General features: G+C 34.6%; 1 protein-coding gene across 1 annotated transcript; it reads left to right on the forward strand.

Annotated features, from left to right (window-relative positions):
* Positions 1-633: 633 nt before the first annotated feature.
* LOC133197099 (F-box/WD repeat-containing protein 7-like) lies at positions 634-24,344 on the forward strand. Its single transcript, XM_061332942.1, has 14 exons — positions 634-723; positions 2,448-2,579; positions 9,473-9,600; positions 10,210-10,492; positions 12,765-12,887; positions 13,149-13,231; positions 13,415-13,541; positions 13,712-13,846; positions 14,247-14,507; positions 14,740-14,853; positions 18,859-19,040; positions 20,825-21,050; positions 22,814-23,024; positions 23,443-24,344. Exons 2-14 carry the CDS (start codon positions 2,475-2,477, stop codon positions 23,715-23,717), a joined length of 2,253 nt encoding a protein of 750 aa, XP_061188926.1. The 5' UTR covers positions 634-723; positions 2,448-2,474; the 3' UTR covers positions 23,718-24,344.
* Positions 24,345-26,041: the final 1,697 nt, after the last annotated feature.

A 26,041-nucleotide genomic window follows, 5' to 3' on the forward strand; every position in this document is an offset into this window, starting at 1 on the left:
TTTATTATTATTTTTTTTTTGTTATACATGTATCTTGTGCTGGCTTCCATACCAACGAATGCAAATAAGATTTAGCTGACGTAAGCGGTCCATGCAATCTCATCGTCAGGTTCAATATCTCAGTCACTCAGCGGTCAAAAACCGATTTCTATGTGACCGCTCAATAAAACATTAGAAAAGTTAGACCTTTTTTTAGTATAGATTTATATAAGAACTAATTTTTAAAGGTATAACAATATATTTTGCTTCTAACCTGAAGGTTTTCTGAAGAAGTTTCGTGGTTTATTAAAATATAATAGGCCTAGAATTCAAAACATTTTGAATTTTAAAAAATGGGTTCATTAATTTTTTATTATTATTATTTATATACACACAACATCCATAATCTGATTTTAAAATGACGCAATTCGATTCATTACGACACAAGTCCATATATGCAATAAAAGTTCAATCACCATTATGATAAAAGAATTGGAATTTATTTATTTATTTATTTATTTTCCTTTAAAAATGGTAAGAAGTTTAAAAGTTCCAGCATTCCTGTATTGAAGACAATAAACTTTTCAAAATTGGCAAAACAAAACGATAACTGACGGAAATTTGTTTTCCAGGCTTTGTACAAACCAAAAAGGCCTAGAGTTACCTGCCCCTTCAATGTTGTTTGATTTGGCAATATGGCGGACCTGTGAAAGAGTTTGGTAAACCAGAAATGATGGTTTTCAGGTTAATGTCAAAGCAGTCTAAAATTCAACATGTGTAAAATAATTTTAAAAGTGCTAGCTAGACGGCTGCACATTATTTCAGGTCATAGACAGGAAAAACGGACTAGATTAGCTCATTCTTTGTTGTAACGGCAATCGACTGACAAATCAATGAATGAAAAGTAAAAATGTTTAAAATTACTTTTTATTTACACTAATGATTAGGAACATAAATATTTGACGGTATTAATTTTACTTATGTAAGTTGTTTCATTGTATTTTAAGGGATAATTAGTCACTTAGTGCTAGTATTCTTGACTTTCGTTAAATTTTTATACCCCGTTAGACTTGATAGAAAGTTCCATAATATATTATCTTTATTCCCTTTATCTAAAGGTTCGTTTAGTATAAATAATGATTTTGTTTGTGTTATTGATACAAATAGGGAATTAGACATAGCAGTTTGCTGAGCATTATGTGAAAGGTTCCAGTCCCAGAAAAGGCACACTGAACTTGTGTGTTCTGTCACTTGACAATATATTGAATATATACTATCTGCCCATGTACATGATGTATGACCAGGGTGTACTTTGCTGGTGCTGGGTCCTGTTGGAAAAGTGGAAATTTTATTATCACAATATGTCCATTTTTTTTTGTTTTGGTTAACTTTGCATTCTTTACCTGGTTGCCTTTGTTACGAATCCAGTGGAAAATATGAGAGCAATAAAAACTTAACTTTTAAAAGTGTTGCTATATAGTATTGCTATAAATGTTTGTCACCATTAGTTTGCCCAGTAGAGTTTCAAGCTTCAGTTGGTTATATCTGTGAAGAGAGTTGATGATGTTTAGAATACCTATAAGAATTTCATCTTTGCCAGCCCAAGACATACATGTATACAATGTATGGTAAGACTTGTTTCTTGTACAGAATCTTTTAAAAAAAACTAGAATTTAGGTGAAAATACTGTACACAGCTCATCAAAAAAAGAAAACTGTAATTTAAAAAGAAACTGTGCATGACAACAAAAATGTCAATATTAAAGTATCATATTTACTAAATTCAAGACTTTGATGCATTAAAATAACAATGTAATTATTGCGGAAAACAGTTAACATCCTTAATTCCAACGTCTTATTTATGTTAACCAAGTAAGTCAAGCATCAAACACGATTTTAGTGGCATGAGAGCAAAAATTTAAGAAAAAAAAAGGCTTCTGGTAAACAATTATAAGTAAGGACTAAGGAAAAATATGTTCATTCCCTGTGAATTTTGGTGTCCCATCATGATCCTGTGAGTGGAGTAAGAAATAGGTGACATTTTATGTACAGCTGGTACATGTCACACAGTCAAGTAATTGCAAGGGGTTTTTGGTCCACTCTGCTCTCAGTTTTAGGCATTTATGGTGAGCAGAGTGAAACAGAAACCCTTGGCTAGTGAAGATGTAGGAAAGTTCCTTTATTTTAAACAGATGTATTTGAATAGAAAATTGTAATGCCTTTCATTCTTAAAGTTTCAAGTTTTTCTGCCAATTTTCAGAGGGCTTTTAGACTTTATTTTTATCCTTTGTTACTATATCACCAAGAAGATATATGTAAAAGTGTTAACCCATGAAGTGACAGCTATGTCTAAGTATACTTGGTGTTCAGTACTTTATACACTCTCATTTGTGTTGAAGTAAAGAAATCAATGTTATTGATGAATGTGTTCATTTTTTTGCAATTACATACAGTTCCACATTATTTTAGAGTTAGAATCTGGCTGCCCTGGAAACCATGGCCAGTAAGAAGGTAGACATTAACACAGCAAATCTACAGGACTTTGCCCAACTCTCTGGAATTGGAGTGAGGAAAGCACAGGCTATTATTAAATATAGAAAGGTATGGGTCTACTTAAACTGATTGTACTTGTTTTGAATTTGAAAATCAGCTAAACAAATTGTTAGAGTGTACCTTTTTTCCTTTATGAGGTACATTGCTATAAGCAATATAATCTCTTCATTGACAGTCTCTGACCTACATGGATTCAAAGTAATATTAAACATTGACCAATGATTTATTTTTATATGTGTGATAATAGTGCAGTTCAGTGAATTTATACATGTTTTATGTTTCAATATAGCAAACAGTACCATGAATATATGTTTTGTGCCTAGTGTCCAAACAAATATTTTGTTCATGGTGTATGTTCAGTGTTATCATTAAAAACATTCTTTAGTGCATATATACTAAATGCATATGACCCTTAGTTGATAATAGAACATGATGTTTAGTTGAAAGTATTAAAGGTGTTATGCATGTAATGCCCCCCCCCCCCCCCAACACACACACACCTAACATTTACAAAATATTACACATGTACATATCTTCAAAATATTGAATCCAAAATAAAAAGTAATGGATGTGTGATTGGTCAGTGAATCTGATTGCAATACATGTTTATGAATATCAGAAAAGTATGTTTAATCTGCCTCAAAGTAGAAAATAAAAAAAAATTCTTTGGCACTATTAGTCTCTCTCTGCAGTGATAATTTTAGAGTAAACAACATTTAGCACAACTTAAGCTTATAACGAGAGGGTGTGCTGTGACTCTGACCCAAGGCCTGCAAACGTAAAACTATTGTCTGGTCCATAACTGTCTAAGTAAGAAGATAGAAGTTGTTAGAGAAAAACGACTAAAGGTAAGTTTTTACCAGAAGGTGTATCCTGTCTCGGACCTTAGATCATTTGGATAAAGTCAAGGACACAGAGATTCGGAGGCTAAAAATTGTATGGTCCATAACTTTTTAATTTAAAAACAGCTCTTGCTTATCACAGAAGCAAGTTGGAGTTGGATAACTGTAAAACAACTGTATATCAAGGGTCAAAGACACTGGACCACACACTGGCATATTCTTGTATCATAATTACATCTTGTTTCATGGTATAATGTCAGCAATGTATGTTCCACACTCAAGACTAATTTTAATGGGAGAAAAGTAAAACAAACCTAAACAGAAAAGAAATGCTTTAAATCCTACAAATATTACAGATTCGCCTAGTATTTTTAAGACAATGTGCCAATTAGGGTTGTCACGGTTCCAAAATTTTTCGGGTCGGGTCGGTTCTGTAAATTTTCGGTTCGGTTTCGGGTTTTTCGGGTCGGGTATTTACATCTATTTTAAACCTTAATTTCATGAATTTAACTTGAAAAATCTTTATTTGTTACCTTAAATTTACATTAAAAACAAGTCTTAACCATACAAACGTCTAGACATTGGTGACTTGGCCTACTATTACCCACAACCTGACCATTCCTGCTCGTTTTGATAATTATCTAATACTTCCGTGACAAGTGTTTTGTCATGGAATGAAGAAGATTTCAGTTTTGATGTTTATTTATCACTGTTATCGTCATCATTCCTTTGATTTCGACACCATTTTTATGCCCCGCCATGAATATGGCCGGGGCATATAGTGTTTGTCATGTCCGTCTTCCGTCCTTCCGTCCTTCTGTCCTTCCGTCTGTCCTTCCGTCACACTTTGCGTTTAGCTCTGTTCAAAGCTCAGTTTCAAAGAAACTATCCAAGATATTTTTATCAAACTTCATATGCTGATAGATATTGATGAGGGCTATGCAACTGCATCAACATTTTTTGACCTTGACCTTTCCTTTGACCTTGACCTCACTTTTCTTAAATTAGTGTTTAGCTCAGTTTTAAAGATACCATTCAAGATAGTGTAATCAAACTTCATATGTTGATACATACTGATGTAAGCTATTCAATTGCATCAACATTTTTTTGACCTTGACCTTTATTTTGACCTTGACCTCACTTTTCTTAAATTAATGTTTAGCTCTGTTTTAATGAAACCATTCAAGATATTTTTAACAAACTTCATATGCTGATACATACTGATGAGAGCTATTCAACTGCATCAACATTTTTTGACCTTGACCTTTCCCTTGACCTTGACCTCACTTTTCTTAAATTAGTGTCAAACTTCATATGCTGATACATACTGATGAGAGCTATTCAACTGCATCAATATTTTTTGACCTTGACCTTTCCTTTGACCTTGACCTCACTTTTCTTAAATAAGTGTTTAGCTCAGTTTTAAAGAAACCATTCATAATATTTTCATCAAACTTCATATGCTAATACATACTGATGTAACCTTTTCAACTGCATCAACATTTTTTGACCTTGACCTTTCCTTTGACCTTGACCTCACTTTTCTTAAATTAGTGTCAAACTTCATATGCTGATACATACTGATGAGAGCTATTCAACTGCATCAATATTTTTTGACCTTGACCTTTCCTTTGACCTTGACCTCACTTTTCTTAAATTAGTGTTTAGCTAAGTTTTAAAGAAACCATTCATAATATTTTCATCAAACTTCATATGTTAATACATACTGATGTAACCTTTTCAACTACATCAACATTTTTTGATCTTGACCTTTCCTTTGATCTTGACCTCACTTTTCTTAAATTAGTTTCTGAATCAAACGTCATATGCTGATACATACTGATGTAAGCTATTCAACTGCAGCAAGTTTTTTTGACCTTGACCTTTCCTTTGACCTTGACCTCACTTTTCTCAATTTGTGTTAAAATGTTGCATTACTAATATACCCTTGGCGGGGCATTCATGTCCTATGGACATATTTCTAGTTTGTATTGAACAGACTCTAATATATAAACCAGACCCGAACCGAAATCCGGAAAAATGGAACCGGAACCGAACCGAACAACTTGGACCGCGGTTCTCGGTTATTTCGGGTACTCGTGACAGCCCTAGTGCCAATATATTTTTGGAAATAAAATTTTCTTTAGTGTTAAAAGCAGGTAAGCCAAATGGCAAATTGCTGTTATGAAGTCATCATTTTATGATAATTTTTGTCATTTTTTTAAATTAAGATAGAAGACTTTAACAATTTGCTTGATGGAGTTTCTGAATCATTATGAATTTCTCTATTCAAAATAACGTCATCATTACAGTTTCATTTTCCCATCATGTCTAAGTGTTGCACCTGTATATATTAGTAAAATTATTGTGACATTTTTCCTAGAGAAATTAAAAAGTTTTAGTTCCACAGACAAGGCAAGGGAAATGATGAGGATGTTTGACTTATGATATACTGAAGTGTTAATTGTAAAGACATGAAGTTTGTCTAGATACAAGTACATTCTATTTAAAAATTAACCACATTGTGGAAGATTTTTACTTATTTATTGTGTGTGAATATCTAGTGATGGAATACCTTTTGACACATGGTAGTTTTGTAAGTAAAAATACATACATTTTCTTACTGTATAATACACACTGTTTTCTTCTTTGCTAATATTGAAAGGTGTTTATAAGAACAGAAGAAAGAGGACATTTATGTAACCATTTCTGAATGCAATAGTTAGGGAGTGGTTTAAAAAAATACTTAGGTAGGTCACTCGTGATTTGAGTTATATCAAGGATTTTATGAGAAGTATATTTTTAAATTAGATGACTAATCATATAGCATGACTCAAATTCGCAAAGAAAATTGGGGGTTAGTATGCATCTGAGCAACTGTGTTTATAAAACTTGTGTTTTTATTCATGCATTCATTAATTCTACTTACTTCTCAATATGTTCTCTGGTAAAATTATTTAAGAAGATATCAAACGCAAGTTTTAAAAAAGAGAATTCAAAGTTAATTTACTAGTTAAATTTACTATATTGTTCGGAAGTGTATGTTTGCTGCTGTATCAGTTGTTCATGCAATTTTGTGTCCAATACTTCAACTGTATAGTGATGAAATTATTTAGAACAATTTAAGAAGAAAATGAAATTTACCTATAAAAGTACATTTTATATAACCCCATTGAATGTGTTGATAAAGTTTAAAGAATCAATAATGTTTACGTATGTAAATACGTGTTCTCTGTTTATGTGTCGTGAACAGCAAAGTGCCATTTAGTTCATTAATATTTTAAATCTTTCTCCATTGTATATATATGCTGAATATTATATTAATTTTTTCAGTCATGATAATTCTTAATGAATATCTCATTTTTCATGATATACTAATTTCTAGACATTATATAAGTTTGTAGGTTGGATCAAAAAGCTCTTGTCCCAATAGTGTATTACACTTCAGAATCATGAACTTTACATTACTACACAGCAGTAAATTAACCCCAGGAGTTAATATTCGCTATATTCATATACAACGTAATGATATAAACAATCCTCGGATACAATACATTAGATGAAAAATTATCGAATACAAATAAGAAATTTTACAATACAAATAAGAAATTTAAATAAACTATTCAAATGATTTTTTTCAATACAAATGGAAAATATAGAATACAAATAGAAAATTATAGAATACAAATAAAAATTATACAATACAAATAAAAAATTATACAATACAAATGGAAAACTACAGAATACAAATAAAAATTATAGAATACAAATTGAAAATTATACAAAACAAATGGAAAATTTTACAATGCAAATGGAAAAGATCGAATATTGCAATGTTTGACTTGCCATAGAACACCTCCCAAAGGGCTTTATTTAACATTAATGTTAATAGGTTTGGGTGCGACTTCAAATCACTTGAGTAAATCTCTTGGCTATAGACTCATTTGTATTTAAAAAATATTTATTAAAACAAGAGAAAGAAAGAAAATTTATATGAATACATAACGTCTTGACTTCAAATCGAGATCTGTCCCGTGTTTTATTATTATTATATTAAACCGGTCTCAGAATCAACACAATAAACAAGGGAAATACCTGCAGTGCTGAGAAAAAGTTTTTGTATAATTTTTCCTTTCCGCAAATTCAAACCACCACGAATTGCTATAAATTGAACAAATCTCAATCTTTTCCAACCGTGATTTTAACTTGCTGTACAGTATTTAGAATTCTTTTTAATTTGCATTGATAAATATATGCAAATAAAAGTGATTTAATATTTTCAGATTTTTAAAATATTTATAGCCAAATCATGACTTACTGGAATTATAGACAAAACACATTCAGATAGAGTTCAAATATGGAAGACATTCATTTGAATTTTCTTGACATAGTGCAACATATTGTATATTGTATATACAGTTAAACTTCGGTATCTCAACATTGGATATGTTGACAACCTGGGATATGCTGACATCCGTCCGCTGTCCCTGCAGTATTTACTATGTAAATGGTTTGCAAATACTCGGATATGTCGACCTCGGTAATATCAACAACCCAGCTTATCTCGACGTAAATGTATATTCACAGTTCTAAGAGCAAAATTTTCTTCTCTACTAAACCAAACTGTCAGATGGTTGCTCATCACGCAAAGACGACTCCAGTATCTCAACATCATAAGAAATTCACACCTTTCACACCGTCCCATGGTTTGACTGCTTAATTGATTCTATAGACTGTGTTTGTAGAAGTATCCCAAGCATCCTCAGCCATCTGTGAGACCAAAATTGCCTAATGTTCAGCTTGGCTAATATCACTGATAAACCTACATGATTCTGCGTAAAAGTACAAAAGTTTATTTGTATCCAAACCTTACATAAGAATTAGCTTAAATTTTAAAGAGAATTGAATTAGGGTACAATGAATAATATTATAAGCATAAAAATTTCATTCAAACTAAGTTTATTGAAGTCATGTACATAATAAACTTGTCTTTGTTTTATTATGCAGTTATATCTTAGATGTCAAGTCTCAACTCTGATATCTCGACACCCAGGATATCTCGACATTTCCCAATAGTCCTGCCGATGTTGAGATAACCAAGTTAATCTGTATTTCATATACACACACAAACCTAACACATACCTTTTCTCATTGTTGTTTTTCCAAGATGATTTTAGTTTTAAAAGATGCATGTGCAATTTCTAGGGCAGTTGACATCAGAGAAAATATAGTGTCATTTTTTTTTGTTTACTGTAAATTCACTTAGTTTTGTGGGGTCAGATTTTCATGGTTTTAAGGAAAAAATATGTTTGGAGAAGAGTTGAGATGTTGTATATTGGAATGTTAACATTTGATACCATAACCCCCCCCCCCCCCCCCCAACTCAACACACACACTCACAAATTAGTGATTTCACAGTACTTTCATCTTTTGCATTCAAATGAAGTACTGTAATAAAATAGGCTGTCAAGGGAAAGGAAAAAGATTCTGAGAGCTGGTTGCCAGTCTGTACAGTGTACTTAAGTTGAAATTTGATTTTTGAACATGTAGGGACTGTCAAAAAAAATCTGAGGAATATCTGAGTGAATGAGATTTCCAAAGTAGGAATTCAAATTGGTGATAAGGTCATGACTGCTATCTCACTGCTAACTGACATATTCGTGATTTGCAGCATATTAATGTTTGAGAGACTGGAGTTCAACAGTATTTGCTTGTTTATATAAAACTCAATCATGTTATAGATACAAAGTTTATAATATACAAGAACACATACTGAATTGTGGGAACTTACAATTGGCTTACAGTATGCTTTACTCTGTCTCCAGGACATTGGAGATAGGCAAAATACACCGTAACAAGCAAACAATGTAGTAATGAATATACATTACTTGTAATAAACAAACATTAACCTCCTGAAAAAAATCTTGAAGGTTATTGGTTAAAATATAGATTTTTTCCCCCAGAATTTGTAATATTTGTACACCCAAACATGCTAAAACACATGACAGTGAGTGTTGGTATGTATAAAAAGGTACAAGGCAGAAATTGCTTGTGATTTGTTGGTACACTATAATGTACACAAGTTCTGATATCTTGCAGGCTGTGGGAGGTTTTACCAGTATATCTGACCTGAGTGAAGTCCCAGGACTTGGTTATGGAATCATAGAACAGAGCAGACTTTGTCTGGAGTGTACAGTGGCGTCCAAGTCCAGACACCGTGCTGCAAGGTAAGGTATTCATATTTACACAAAGAGAGTACCAAAACAGAATTTTCAATTAAGCAACTGCAACGAATATCAATGAATGAGTCACAGCAAGATTCCAGTTCTCCACAAGCAAGCCTAATTCCCTTGACTCCTTTCATGATATACTTTAACTGATTTATTATACCAATACAAAACTGGTTCTTAAGTGATTGAATTGGGGACTAGTTTACATATAATGCAATTCTATTTTATAATGAATATTCATGATTTTTATCAGAACAGATGATATCAGAACTTTTCACAAGATTAAAAATTGCAAGGTGTTCCGAATAGGTGTGAGTCAGTTTATCAAACTGACTCACCTTTTTGCAGGGAATTGGTACTGTGAATTTCATTGAATCAGCAAAATATATCAATTTACTTATATAGTGAAAAATCAGTAGGGATAAAATAATCTTGTTTGACTTTATATTTTAAATGAGTCTAAGTTGCTTCTTTGTATACCTATTGATGGCAAAGCATCATATATCTGAGAGCTGCTTCAAGCCTCAGAATTCAATTTGCCCAAAAGTATTCTGCATAAGAAAAATGTACTTTATCAATGACTTGAACAAAAAATGCTGTTTTAAGGGGGAGGAAGTCCAGAAGTGATGTAGAAACAGCAGAGAGTGAAGTGCCTATTGAATCTCCTCAACCCTCCACCAGCACTTGTCGGTCATTGCGGTCTCGTCTGATAGAGACCCCCAGTACTTCAGTGTCAGATGACAGCCTTACCTCCAACCAGGGAAAGACAGAGGGGGGTACACCACCAGAGGGGGTGAGGGCCAGAGAGGAGGACAATGTAGAGGGGGAAGTGGAGGAAGATGGAGAGGAAGAGGAGGGGCACTGGAGCCCAGAGGATAATGGACCTCAGGTCAGTTAAGGGCAGCAAAGTCAGACATAATGCATGTGATAAAAGGTCAAGCCTTTTTTAGCTCACCTGAGCCGAAGGCTCAAGTGAGCTTTTCTGATCACATTTTGTCCGTCGTCCGTCCGTCCGTCTGTCCGTCTGTCTGTCCGTCCGTCTGTAAACTTTTCACATTTTTGACTTCTTCTCAAGAACCACTGGGCCAATTTTGACCAAACTTGGTACAAAGCATCCTTGGGTGAAGGGAAATTTAAATTGTTAAAATGAAGGGCCAAGTCCCCTCACAAGGGGAGATAATCAAGAGAAGACAAAAATAGGGTGGGGTCATTAAAAAATCTTCTTCTCAAGAACCACAGGGCCAGTAAAGCTGAAACTTATATGGAAGCATCCTGGGGTAGTGTAGATTCTAAATTGTTCAAATCATGACCCCCGGGGGTAGGGCGGGGCCACAATGTGGAATCAATGTTTTACATAGAAATATATAGGAAAAATCTTTAAAAATCTTCTTCTCAAGAACCACTTGTCGAGAAAAGCTGAAACTTATGTGGAAGCATCCTGGGATAGTGTAGATTCTAAATTGTAAAAATCATGACCCCTGGGGGTAGGGCGGGGCCACAATAGGGAATCCAAGTTTTACATTGAAATATATAGGAAAAATCTTTAAAAATCTTCTTCTCAAGAACCACTGGGCCAGAAAAGCTGAAACTTATGTGGAAGCATCCTGGGGTAGTGTAGATTCTAAATTGTTCAAATCATGACCCCTGGGGGTAGGGCGGGGCCACAATAGGGAATCCAAGTTTTATATTGAAATATATAGGAAAAATCTTTAAAAATCTTCTTCTCAAGAACCACTGGGCCAGAAAAGCTGAAACTTATGTGGAAGCATCCTGGGGTAGTGTAGATTCTAAATTGTTCAAATCATGACCCCCGGGGGTAGGGCGGGGCCACAATAGGGAATCCAAGTTTTACATTGAAATATATAGGAAAAATCTTTAAAAATCTTCTTCCTAAGAACCACTGGACCAGAAAAGCTGAAACTTATGTGGAAGCATCCTGGGGTAGTGTAGATTCTAAATTGTTCAAATCATGACCCCCGGGGGTAGGGCGGGGCCACAATAGGAAATACAAGTTTCACATTGAAATATATAGGAAAAATCTTTAAAAAACTTCTTCTCAAGAACCACTGGGCCAGAAAAGCTGAAACTTATATGGAAGCATCCTGGGGTAGTGTAGATTCTAAATTATTCAAATCATGAACCCCGGGGGTAGGGCGGGGCCACAATAGGAAATACAAGTTTTACATTGAAATATATAGGAAAAATCTTTAAAAAACTTCTTCTCAAGAACCACTGGGCCAGAAAAGCTGAAACTTATGTGGAAGCATCCTGGGGTAGTGTAGATTCTAAATTGTTCAAATCATGACCCCCGGGGGTAGGGCAGGGCCACAATAGGAAATACAAGTTTTACATTGAAATATATAGGAAAAATCTTTAAAAAACTTCTTCTCAAGAACCACTGGGCCAGAAAAGCTGAAACTTATGTGGAAGCATCCTGGGGTAGTGTAGATTCTAAATTGTTCAAATCATGACCCCCGGGGGTAGGGCGGGGCCACAATAGGGAATCCAAGTTTTACATTGAAATATATATAGGAAAAATCTTTTAAAATCTTCTTCTCAAGAACCACTGGGCCAGAAAAGCTGAAACTTATGTGGAAGCATCCTGGGGTAGTGTAGATTCTAAATTGTTCAAATCATGACCCCCGGGGGTAGGGCGGGGCCACAATAGGAAATACAAGTTTTACATTGAAATATATAGGAAAAATCTTTAAAAATCTTCTTCTCAAGAACCACTGGGCCAGAAAAGCTGAAACTTATGTGGAAGCATCCCCAAGTAGTGTACACTCTAAATTGTTCAAATCATGACCCAGGGGATAGGGCGGGGCCACAATGTGGAATCAATGTTTTACATAGAAATATATAGGAAAAATCTTTAAAAATCTTCTTCTCAAGAACCACTTGTCGAGAAAAGCTGAAACTTATGTGGAAGCATCCTGGGGTAGTGTAGATTCTAAATTGTTCAAATCATGGCCCCTGGGGGGAGGGTGGGGCCACAATAGGTATTACAAGGGGGGAGTCTGGTAATGAACAGCATGGCCAAAGTTACTCAGGTGAGCGATGTGGCCCATGGGCCTCTTGTTCAGAAAAAGCATTTTCTTGATCAATTATTGAAATATAAATAAATTGTCATTAACCTTTAAAGTAATATTTATTTTTCCTAGGTATCAGATGATGAGGTGAGTAGTCCCACAGAAATAGACTCGGCCCCTCCGTCTCCACAAGACCACAGACGTATACAACGAGTTAACACCCAGCGCTCAAGGATACCCATTCTTGTGGGAAAGGTATAATGTGTATCCTGTTGATAAGAATTTTTGTAAAATCAATATTGTTATAAGATAATTAATGTAGTTTGGGGAAAAAAGGAAATCCATTTAAATCAATAAAAAGAAAAATTGGTTGTTAATTTTGAAAAGCTTGTATATGAACATATTTATTTCGAGTAACACAGGTAAATTTACATACTTTTTAAAAAAAAAAAGATGAAAGACTTCCATAGTGTGTAATAAACTTATTTCTAAAGTCATAATACCTTCAATCCTCAGATGAAAAGAAAAAGTTACGGATGTGGAGAGGAAGTGTGGAAACCACCCTTCAAAAGGCCTTGTCGTGCAGATGACTTTGATAGGTAACATATTTAATAGAGAATTAATATGATTTTATTAAGTATTTTGTCTTATAAATATCACCCTTCAAAAGGCCTGTCATGCAGATGACTTTGATAGGTAACACATTTAATAGATAACTAGTTTGATTTTATTAATTATTTTGTCTTATAAATATCAAAACAACTTCTTATTACATTGTTTAGTCAAAGTACATTTGGAAATTTGAAGAAGACCACTATCATTCCATCCTATGCTGGAGGCCATCGTCCCAGAATACCCTCCAAAGAGAACCCCCCACCTCGACTGATGGAGTGGCTACAAACCTTCCAGGTGACACTGCTTGATTGTAATGCTGTCAAAGAATGTAGACAAATGTAACTGAAGAAAAAATAACAGTATAACAGTTAGAAAATGGGATTCTTATAATTCTGAGCTGTGATCTTACTTGTTGAGGAGTATTTTGAGTTGGCCAGTGATATGGTAATGACTGTAAATTGTAGAGATGGAGTAATGCAGAGCGTCTCATGGCTGTCGATGAACTAATTCAAATTTGTGAACCCACTCAAGTGCGACATATGATGCAGGTCATTGAACCTCAGTTCCAGAGGGACTTCATCTCACTACTGCCAAAAGAGGTAAACCACCTATGTAATAAAAAAATGTTTCACTAAAATTTTTAAGTGATGCAGGGCTGCAGTCCAATATATTAATCTGAAATTATCCAACTTTTTGTATTTTTATGCCCCGCTATGAGTATGGTGATTGTCATGTCTATCTTCCATTATTCCAACAGTCCATCCTTCACACTTTGCCGTTATTTAACTTCAGTATATGAAGCAGGAATTCTTCCTACTTTCATCATATTTTACTATTATCTCTTTATTACCAAAGAAGGGGGTACATTTCATTTCATGTTGCAATACAGATGTACCTTGGGCAGGGCATTCATGTCCCATGAGCATATTTCTAGTTTCCCCTTTATTGAATAAACTGTGTAGCACTGTCATATTCTATTTTAATTTTCCTACCTTTCAGTTGGCATTATATGTTTTATCATTCCTTGAGCCAAAATCCCTGTTGAAGGCAGCTCAGACATGTCGTTACTGGCGTGTACTAGCTGAGGATAACCTTCTGTGGCGGGAAAAGTGCAAGGAGGAAGGGATCACGGAGACCCTTGTGTATGGTTCAAACCGATTAAGGCGCAGAACAGGCTGTAGAAGCCCGTGGAAGGCTCTGTACATGAGGCAGCATCAGATCGAACAAAACTGGAGGGCAGCTGAACTCAGGAGTCCTAAGGTATACTCGTCATTACATGCCTATACTGCAGATATAAGCATTGTGAAGCAGATAACTCTCTTTTGTAAATTTCAGCATTATCACTGGATTGGTAGCTTTTTGTGTAAGGTCTGTTTCTGTAAAATGAATTTTTCCTCAAAATTTCATCCTCAACAGATCTTATCCTGAGAATCATCACTAAATATTTTGCACAATGACAGCATTCTTACTTGTTCTTTAATTTCTTCATTAGCTGCTGAGAGGACATGATGATCATGTTATTACATGTTTAGAGTTCTGTGGCTCTCGTGTGGTCAGTGGTTCAGATGACAACACACTCAAAGTCTGGTCTGTCATCACAGGAAAGGTATGTAAAGATAAATGCAGTAAGTCATGTATTTAGGGGGTGCTCTGTTGTAGACTGCCTATCTATCCTTTCACAATTTTTCTGTTTTGATAATTTTTATATACTAGTGTTGTCAACGAGTACCCGGTTAACCGTTGAATGGTAAAACTGCTACTCAGTTACCCGGATTTATAAAATTTTATATATTAATCATATAAATCGGTAGGAAAAATGTAATTTTGTTCATAAATTTCCCTATTTTATTTACCGTTATTTAACTTCAGACTCTACCTAGCGTTTTACAAATACGATCGACTTGTTTTGATAAGTATTTTACAGTTTATCTAATTGGTGGCTTTGATTGCCAAAGGATACACAGTTTTGAAGACTTGAGTTAATTATAATTACCTCACATTAGCCCATGCTAGTCCATAGTACATAATTAAAGAGGATGCCACCACATGCATTAAAAGCATGGAAATATTTTTTAAAAAATGGCTGATTTTAAATCCGTAAGGCGTAAAATATTTGAAATGAAATTAAAATACACGGGTGGGACAACAAATATGCTAAATCGCCTCAATCAGACTAAACTCTGAAAAAAAAAGGTTTATAAAGGATATCCCGCAGAAGAGCAACCTATTAGGGGATGTTCGAGAGCAAACTTATTTAGAAGAAGTGTATTTAATTATAAATAAGGCTAATATGCAGTGCATGTGTGTTTTATATGTACCGGTAAACAAATGATAAGATAAATACATGTATAGAAATTGTAATGTCATTACATATATTTTAGTTACCATTGAGTATATATTTCGTGAACAAGGATGTTTTGAGGTCTGAAAAAAAACCCATCCGAGTAACCGGTTACTCGATCGGAAAAGTAAGCGAGTAACCGGTTACTAAAAATCGTCCGATTTGACAACACTATTATATACCCATCTTTTGGTGGGCTGTATTATGATGTAGGCTTTGCTGTCCATCTATTAGTGTTGATTTTTTGTGTCCAGGTCACATTTTGCACTCTGCCACTCCTAGGACCATCAAAAAACCTTCTCAGTTAAAGCATATTAGGCAGAGAGTACGGGAACCTAAAAGTAGGTCACCAGGGCCTCCTTTTGGAATTTTATGGCTATACATAGTCAAATCACATTGCACACTGTAAGGCCTAGGGCCATCAATCTTGAACAGTTGATGGATCTTAGATTAGGGTAGATGTTAATGACCTAAAAGTAGGTCACCCTAATCTCCTTTTGTATTTTTATGGCTATATGTAAATCTATCCTGTTAAGAGCATATCTTCAGTTGGGTGAAAGAATTTTATGATTACACAAATTAATCATGTCCTAATCATGTCTTGCATTCTGTGAACCCCAAGACCATTAAACCTGATCAGTTGATGTGGGGAAGGTGTGTTGCAACCCAAATGCAGGTTGTTACTATGAATATGCATAAATAGATGTGCATCATTCAGTTTCAGATTGGCGTTTCATGTACTCAAGCTGTACACTTTATTTTTCATTTTATTATACCCCACGCAACAAGTTGCGGGGGGTATAATGTTTTTGACCCGTCCGTCAGTCAGTGTGTCAATCAGTCAGTAAGTCAGAGTGTCAGTCAGTCAGTCCGTCAGTCCTGTTTTTTTGGTCAGCGCAACTCCTCATAAACCGCTGCACAGAATTTCGTCAAACTTTGCATATATTTAGGACATAATGTGTAGATGTGCATATTACCAGGAAATTCCGATTCCATAATTTTTCTGGGAATTTCTGCACTTTTCAACTTAGATTTTTGGCTGTATCGTCAACATAGAGAGGAACAGTTTGTCAGCGCAACTCCTCTTAAACCGCTGCACAGAATTTGGTCAAACTTTGCATATATTTAGGACACAATGTGTAGATGTGCATATTACCAGGAAATTCCGATTCCGTAATTTTTCTGGGAATTTCTGCACTTTTCAACTTAGATTTTTGGCTATATCGTCAACATAGAGAGGAACAGTTTGTCAGCGCAACTCCTCTTAAACCGCTGCAAAAAATTTGGTCAAACTTTGCAGATATTTAGGACACAATGTGTAGATGTGCATATTACCAGGAAATTCCGATTCCGTTATTTTTCTGGGAATTTCGGCACTTTCAACTTAGATTTTTGGCTATATCGTCAACATAGAGAGGAACAGTTTGTCAGCGCAACTCCTCTTAAACCGCTGCACAGAATTTGGTCAAACTTTGCAGGTATTTAGTACACAGTGTGTAGATGTGCATATTACCAGGAAATTCCGATTCCTTTATTTTTCTGGGAATTTCGGCATTTTTCAACTTAGATTTTTGGCCATATCTTGAATATAGAGATGAACAGTTTCTTAGTGCAACTCCTCTTTAACCGCTGCACAGAATTTGGTCAAATTTTGAAGATATTTAGTACACAGTGTATAGATGTGCATATTACCAGGAAATTCCGATTCCATTATTTTTGCCTTAAGAGTTTTGCCTATTATTGAAGAAACTTTCCAGCTAGGTTATAAGGAAATCCACTGGAAGCAGCTTTTGTAATGAAATTTTATGTGAAATACTTTATGACCTTAAAAGACCCCTATTGATTTTGAGATCAAAATATTAATGATTTAACACACACACACACACAATCTTAGATCTCACCCCCCCCCCCCCCCCCCCCCCCACACACACACACACACACACCCTCAAATTGGTACTTTTCCTTAAATAATTTCATAAGTACAGTATATAAACAAATTCATATGACTACATCATAATTTTGTTTCCATCAATTATTTAAATGTGTAAATTGTCATGTGTTGGACGTGGACTTACACTCATTAACAAATCAAAATCACTGATGAATTTCAATAACAGTTTAATTGTCAGCATAATTACTGCACTGAATTTCCTGAAACTTTGTAGGTATTTCAGACATACTGTAATGTATAGATTTGTATATTACCAAGAAATTTTGATTCCATTATTTATCTAGAAACTTCAGCCCAATTAAATTTGTAACATACAAAGATTTGAATGTCCTTATATGCAAGAAATTTTGATGTTATGATTTTTTGCAAGTAATGCCTCTTTTTGAATTATACTGTGTTTTTAAAATGCTCTGTGCCATTCATTATGTGTTGCATTGTCGAGTTTTGGGGGAGCGTGGGGTACGTGAGCCTGCTCACTTTTTCTTTCATTCCTGTGATGTTCAAATTTGGTATGTTATTTTAGAAGGCAACAAGACTTACCGTAGTTCTTTTTATTTTATCAAATCTGACTCTGCATGTTGTTGGGTTGTTTGGGGTAGTGGGGTAGATTTGTAACATTGTGTGAATGAATAACATCTGAAAATTTTCATGATAGGTGTATAAATCAAGTAGGGAAAAAAGAAGCTCTATTTAGTCCCATTAGAGTAATTATCTTGCATGCTGCAGAAGATCTAGGCCAGAGCCTAATCAATAATTTTTTCCTCTGTCTGCAAGTAATTTTTTTTTTTAATTAAGCTCATGCCTTGGTGATGTTTGCATTCATATATACATAGTAAAAATTTATGAAAAGTTTCTGGAGAAAACCAGGTCCACAAACATTGCAAACTTGATATGTAAGCATCATCATGTAGTATAGATACTCTTGTTCTAGGGTGGGACCACAATAAGTGATGATATCCAAAATATGTCAAGATATCCATAATACAACTTTATGCACTGTTATATGTACATTAGCATGTATTGTCAAACTAAATGAGTGTTGATGAACCTGACAATATGTATCCTGATGCAATGTAATTGATATTACTTATCTCTAATATCTTCAGTCAAGTTAATACTCAAATACGGCTCATTATCCATTGACTTTAACCTTGCTTGTTTCCTTGATCTTGTGTGTATTTCACATTAAAACCCCTGAGTATTTTAAAGGATTGCTTAATGTAAACTCAAACATCTTTAATGAAAATAATAATAAGTGTATAAGTTTTCAAAACAACTGACCTACAGACTAAAATTTGATTGACTGGTACATTTTTCAGTGCTTGAGGACTTTAGTGGGTCATACTGGAGGGGTTTGGTCATCCCAGATGGAGGATAACATTATAATCAGTGGCTCAACAGACAGAACCCTCAAAGTATGGAATGCTGAATCAGGGCAGTGCATCAATACATTGTATGGACATACATCCACAGTCAGGTGTATGCACCTTCACAAAAATATGTAAGTAACATGTAGAGCCTCTGTACTCAAACTAAAGCATGTAAGTAACATGTAGAGCCTCAATACTCAAACTAAAACATGTAAGTAACATGTAGAGCCTCAATACTCAAACTAAAACATGAAAGTAACAAGTAGAGCCTCAATACTCACACAAAAACATGTAAGTAACATGTAGAGTCTCAATACTCAAACTAAAACATGTAAGTAACATGTAGAGCCTCCATACTCAAACAAAAAACATGTAAGTAACATGTAGAGTCTCAATACTCAAACTAAAACATGTAAGTAACATGTAGAGCCTCAATACTCAAACAAAAACATGTAAGTAACATGTAGAGTCTCAATACTCAAACTAAAACATGTAAGTAACATGTAGAGCCTCAATACTCAAACAAAAACATGTAAGTAAAATGTAGAGCCTCAATACTCAAACAAAAACATGTAAGTAACATGTAGAGCCTCAATACTCAAACAAAAACATGTAAGTAACATGTAGAGCCTCAATACTCAAACAAAAACATGAAAGTAACATGTAGAGCCTCGATACTCAAACAAAAACATGTAAGTAACATGTTGAGCCTCAATACTCAAACTAAACATGAAACAAGAACATGTATGTAACATGTAGAGCCTCAATACTCAAACAAAAACATGAAAGTAACATGTAGAGCCTCGATACTCAAACTAAGCATGAAACAAAAACATGTATGTAACATGTAGAGCCTCAATACTCAAACAAAAACATGAAAGTAACATGTAGAGCCTCGATACTCCAACAAAAACATGTAAGTAACATGTAGAGCCTCAATACTCAAACAAAAACATATAAGTAACATGTAGAGCCTCGATACTCAAACAAAAACATGTAAGTAACATGTTGAGCCTCAATACTCAAACTAAACATGAAACAAAAACATGTATGTAACATGTAGAGCCTCAATACTCAAACAAAAACATGAAAGTAACATGTAGAGCCTTGATACTCCAACAAAAACATGTAAGTAACATGTAGAGCCTCAATACTCAAACAAAAATATGTAAGTAACATGTAGAGTCTCATTACTCAAACAAAAACCCGTAAGTAACGTAGAGCCTCAATACTCAAACAAAAACATGTAAGTAACATGTAGAGCCTCAATACATGTACTCAAACAGGATACAGATGTAATAATCAGTCACTGTTTTCCACTGAAAGAATTTGTTGTCTTTAATAGTGTAAATTATGGTTCTCAATGAGATATGAAGTAAAACAGTAAATTTGATTTTTTAGTAATACTGTAAATCACATTTTATTCATGAGAACCTTATTTTTGGATGCTTTTGCAAGGTTCTGTTAATGCAGAAATAAAGTTCACAGGTATACCGTATAATGGGGAATTTTTAGGATCAGCTAATGTTCGCATTATTAGTGATGGTCTTCGCAATGCTAAAAACAGATGTCACTAATAAATTAATCACATATATTGTCCAAGTAAATGAAAAGAATTATCCCTAAAATTAATTAAGCTAAAAGTAAATGTTAACTACTATGAAAAAAATCCCTAAATTTGCTGGTCGCTAAATGAGCCATTATATGGTATAAGAAGAGAAAGTTATTTTTGCGCTTTGCATTTATGGAAGATATTAAAAAAAATTACATATTTATACAAGAATTAGATATTGTGCTATTGTCTTGCAAAAGTAAGGTAACTAGGAATACATTATTAAGTGATTTACAGTGTTAAAGTAAAACAAGATATTGGATAAAAATCAAAATTATTGCAACCACTGATTATCTATTTCAGAGTTGTGAGTGGATCCCGGGATGCCACACTAAGAGTGTGGGATATCCATAGTGGTGTGTGTAAACATGTATTGATGGGCCATGTGGCGGCGGTGCGGTGTGTGCAATATGATGGGAAACGGGTGGTTAGTGGTGCTTATGATTACATGGTAAAAGTCTGGGATCCAGAAACAGAAACCTGTATACACACTCTACAGGGACACACTAACAGGGTCTATTCATTACAGGTAAGATATATCTGTATACACACTCTACAGGGACACACTAACATGGTCTATTCATTACAGGTAAGATATATCTGTATACACACTCCACAGTTACACACTAACAGAGTCTATTCATTACAGGTAAGATATATCTGTATACAAACTCTACAGGGACACACTAACAGGGTCTATTCATTACAGGTAAGATATATCTGTATACACACTCTACAGGGACACACTAACAGAGTCTATTTATTACAGGTAAGAGTAAGATATATCTGTATACACACTCCACAAGGACACACTAACAGGGTCTATTCATTACAGGTAAGATAAACTCATTTCCCATCTACAGGGGCACACTAACATAGTCTATGCATTACAGGTTAGATATTTACTGGTTAAAAAACTTCAATGACGTCACCCATTGTTATTAGTCTACGTATATCTTACCGATTCAACCAGCACTAGTTGGATATTTAAAGATCCAACTGACCATCAGTTGGATATTCAAATATCCAACTGCCCATCGGTTGAATATTTAAATATCCAACTGTGCATACAAACATAATTAAGCAATGAAGAAAAAAGAGATAAAAGAGTTTAAAATGTATTTTCAATGCAAATAAAAAACAATTACTCCGAATTTGTCACACTATTAGAATTTGTCCAATGCACACAGAATTAATCACTTTGCATTTATCACACCATTAGAATCGTGTTAAAAATGTACTTCCAATGCTCACAAAAATTACAATTCCTCCGAATTTGCACAATGTTAGACTCTTGTCGTCAATAAAATATCCAATACTTATCCATGGTTTTTTTTAACAGAATGTTTCCGGTATTTTCTTAAATTTTGAAAGTATCACATTTTGACACGCTTTTAAATACATTTTTACCTTGAACCTTAAACCACATCACTTCCTGTTGCTGAATATTATTTCAGGGGTCCGTTATCAGCAAATCCTCTCAGATTATTCGAGGTTCATCTCTGTTCTCATACTTTTCCAGCATACTTCCCAAAACAATTTAATAAATTGACAGCCCATCTATTTTTGATACCTTTTTTATTGCAGATCTTGATATGGAATATTTTTAAAGCAGGTTCCGCATAACACCACCGACAATCTTTTCATCTGTTTTAGCACTACTAGAAGTATTGTCCGAGTGGAACTCCATAAGATTAAACCATTTTTCCCCAACAAATCATCATCTTATATGTAATGATAGATTTCCAACCTTTTATCAAAATCTGTAGTTTTCTTCTGCTTTCAGGTCAAAAGTATTCAGAACACTATCTGAACCGCTCAAGTTTTACTTTGGATTTAAAACTATTCTTCATCTGATTTCATGACTGTTCAGTACAATGGAGAGGTTTGAAATGACATTAAAACCATGCAGTTTCATGCTCAATAGTCCATGAATAAAAGGGGTGTTCGATTAGGCTATTGTATTGTGTCACTGTTGGATATCTAAATGGGCTAGGTCCTATTGTATTACAGAGTTGGATATATGAATGGGTAAATGTTTCTTTGGGGTCCACAGTAGGGAAGTTTTTTAAGTAAGATAAATAACTCGATAGTGTTGAATAGGTTAGAGAAAACATCCCCTCCTCGGGTCTTCGGCCCTCGGAGGGAATGTTTTCTCTAAACTATTCAACACCATCTCGTTATTTATCCATTACATAAACTGTCAAGGTGTATTCATTGGGTATACATTATGTGTAAGTCACTGAACAGAAAAACATGTATTGAGACTCCTTGCAATTCTTTATGTTGCAGTTTGATGGTGTTCACATTGTGAGTGGATCATTAGATACATCCATCAGGGTTTGGGATGTGGAGTCAGGGAACTGTTTACATACATTGATTGGTCACCAGTCACTGACCAGTGGCCTTGAGTTAAAGGACAATATACTGGTCTCAGGGAATGCTGATTCCACTGTGAAAGTGTGGGATATTACTACAGGACAGTGCTTACAAACTTTACAAGGTAGGAAACATATTCAGTGTCTACCTAAGTGCAATGTATATGATCTAGAACTAATGCCTAGGTCACATTTTAGCTGATGGTCGGGCGACGAAATTTTTCTCATATCGTCGGCTGAAAAACATGATCAGCCGATATTAGTATAGGGCAACGTGGAGCAGTCGTATTTATTCCTAGGAACATCGATGACTTTAAGAGTTTAAATATTTATAAGTTGATCAGTCATCGCCTGATCATCGAGCGTTTAGCTGCAGTTTGATTTTCATCTTCAGCAGACATTTACGAAAACCCTTTTTGCCTCAAAATCCTTTGTTTGTTTTTGGAAAAGGATTTTGGTTGTTTTTGGAAATGTGACTGGGGTTTAATGAATCCTAAAACACAATATTCTGGTAAACCAGTTCAAATTTATTCTTTCTTTCAGGGCCAAACAAACATCAAAGTGCTGTGACTTGTCTCCAGTTCAATAAAAAGTTTGTCATCACATCATCAGATGATGGAACAGTTAAAATATGGGATTTAAAATCAGGAGACTTTCTGAGAAACCTGGTCTCCCTGGACAGTGGGGGTAGTGGGGGAGTGGTATGGCGTGTGCGCTGCAGTAATACCAAACTTGTGTGTGCTGTTGGAAGTAGGAATGGCACGGAGGAAACCAAACTTCTGGTTCTGGACTTTGATGTAGAGGACAAAAAGACTTGATATACTGTGCATGTGCTTGTGTGTATTTGTGATAACCTCAGTGCTTAAAGCATGTGGTGTGTAGAGTTAATGCAATTTCTCATCACGGGTCAACAGTGCTTCAGCACACTAATGAAATATTTTGGGCATAATGGTAAACTCTCGTTTCACGCTGTTGACTGAGGTGCCAGTTCATCATCACATCATTGTTCAGTAGTGCAACATTACCAGAATTTGTCATGCTGTTGTTGTGTGGAGATCCTCGTGTACAAGCATGATTACTCATACCCAACAACGTAAAACCTATGTCCGTTTGTGAATGTGTGTCGTCAGAGAGTCAGGGCATTCTTTTCATTGATATACTGTATATTATATTTACACTATGGCCAGCAAACAATTTAATTAGAATGCAAGTTATCAAATCATGAGCTGATTTTTTCTTTATTTAAGAGTGTTGTGAAAATATCTGAGGAGGTCATCTAGTCATGGAATGAACAAGTTTGTAAAATTCTGATGGCAAAAGTTCCCATTTCAGTTACACTTGTGATTTGTACTTCTTTTTAATGAACATATTTTATCAAATTGATATTTTCTACCATGTTCAAGTTGCAGTTAAAATGTACATGAAAATAAAAAATTAAAATTCAGTATTTGGGTTGGTGGTTTGTTTTTTCATAGTTTCATAAACCAACAGCTCAAGTGATCTTTTATGATCAAAATTTGCCTGTTGACTGTCATTGTTGCAAACTTTTCACATTTTCATCTTCTTCTCATGAACCAATGGGCTAATTTCAACCAAACTTCGCATAAAATATCTTTCAATAAGGGGGAATTAAGGGCTATGTCACTATCCAAAGGGAGGTAATCAATAAAAAGGCAAAAATTGGATAGGGTTATTTAAAAATTTTCTTTAGAACCATGGGGCCAAAAAAAATTACGCTTATGTGCAAGCTTCCTGACAAAGTATAGATTCAAAAGATTACTTCATTTAAAAAAAAAAGAAGTGACCTATTGGAGAGAACAATTATCTGGAAAGAAATCACATTTCAATGTCAGTTATTTTCTACCATATATATAAATTTGCATTATGATGTCCTCCATGGCAGGCATGTCTCTAAAAGTGCTTATTTGATTAGTTTTAATCTAAAGAATAATTTAAAATGGGATTTTTCAAGGATATCTCTGACATGAGGTTGAAATTCACAAAAATAAATGTTTTTGACAACCAGGTGCATATTTTTACCATCCACCCTCATGGTCCGCATAGCTCAGAAAGAAAAGTGACTCTCGCTTTTATTGTTACTTTTTAGCTCACCTGAGCTGAGGGCTTGTGAACTTCAAAATTTATCTGTTGTCTCTAGTAGTTATTTTCTTGAACTTTTAATATTTTCTTCTCAGGAACCCCTGGCTAATTTCAATCAAACTTGCCATAAAGCATCCTTAAGGTGATGGGAATTCAAGGTTATTCAAATGCTTTAAAGGGGAGATAATTTAGAATAAGTGAAAATTCAGTGGCAAAAAAATCGTCTGGGCAAGAAAAGTTGAAATTTATATGAAAGCTTCATTACATAGTGTAGATTTAAATTTGTACAAATCATGACCCTGGAGATAGGGTGGGGCCTCAGTGGATATCAAAGTTTTACATAGGAACAGTATATACAACAAGAGGCCCAAGGGCCTTGACAGTCTCCTGAGTATAATGTAACACTATAAAGGATCCATATATTGAATACAAAATAAGCTGATAAATAGAGGATATTCAATGTTTTGTAGATGAATATGGAATTTATTTCACGAGTGAGACAGGATTTTTTGATATTTTCACTCGTGCTTCGCACTCGTGAAAATATAAAAAAAAATCCTGTCCCACTCGTGAAATAAATTCCATATTCATCTACAAAACATTGAATTTTCTGTTTATTACATTTTCTTTGATTTTCTCTTTGCCTCTGTCTTTTCTAAACAAAGTATCATAGGCTTGACGTCATAGTTGAGCGGTTGAGACGTCACAGATTAGCAGTTCTGAGATTGAAAACATTACATAGCATGGCTTTTAGCAACATATTTGGGAAGAAATTTGCAGTTTTAGCTCTATTAAGTTACTATCTCTATCTTATGACAGTCCAGAAATTATTTTTTACTTACTTTGATATCCTTTCACACTGTGAGAGAATATCATTTTGGTATCCTTTCACACTGTGAGAGAATATCACTTTTATTCAATAAATAAATCACAGTATTTAACTGTTGAAATGTAATAAATGAAGATATGTTGCCCAAAAGAATGAAATATAGGATGAACAGGGATCAGCAAAATAATTAATTTAGCGCTCGGTAACAAATCT

This window comes from Saccostrea echinata, unplaced genomic scaffold, assembly GCF_033153115.1.
Source record: "Saccostrea echinata isolate AGI-Se365-2 ecotype Australia unplaced genomic scaffold, CSIRO_AGI_Sech_v1 ptg000030l, whole genome shotgun sequence".
Lineage (NCBI taxonomy): Eukaryota > Metazoa > Mollusca > Bivalvia > Ostreida > Ostreidae > Saccostrea > Saccostrea echinata.

Bases quoted from the DNA above. Each gene is read 5' to 3' on its own strand.
- LOC133197099 (XM_061332942.1), top strand. From the start codon at position 2,475: ATGGCCAGTAAGAAGGTAGACATTAACACAGCAAATCTACAGGACTTT. The intron at 12,888-13,148 runs GTATAATGTGTA...TTCAATCCTCAG, and splicing joins TACCCATTCTTGTGGGAAAG to ATGAAAAGAAAAAGTTACGG. The intron at 23,025-23,442 runs GTAGGAAACATA...TCTTTCTTTCAG, and splicing joins GTGCTTACAAACTTTACAAG to GGCCAAACAAACATCAAAGT.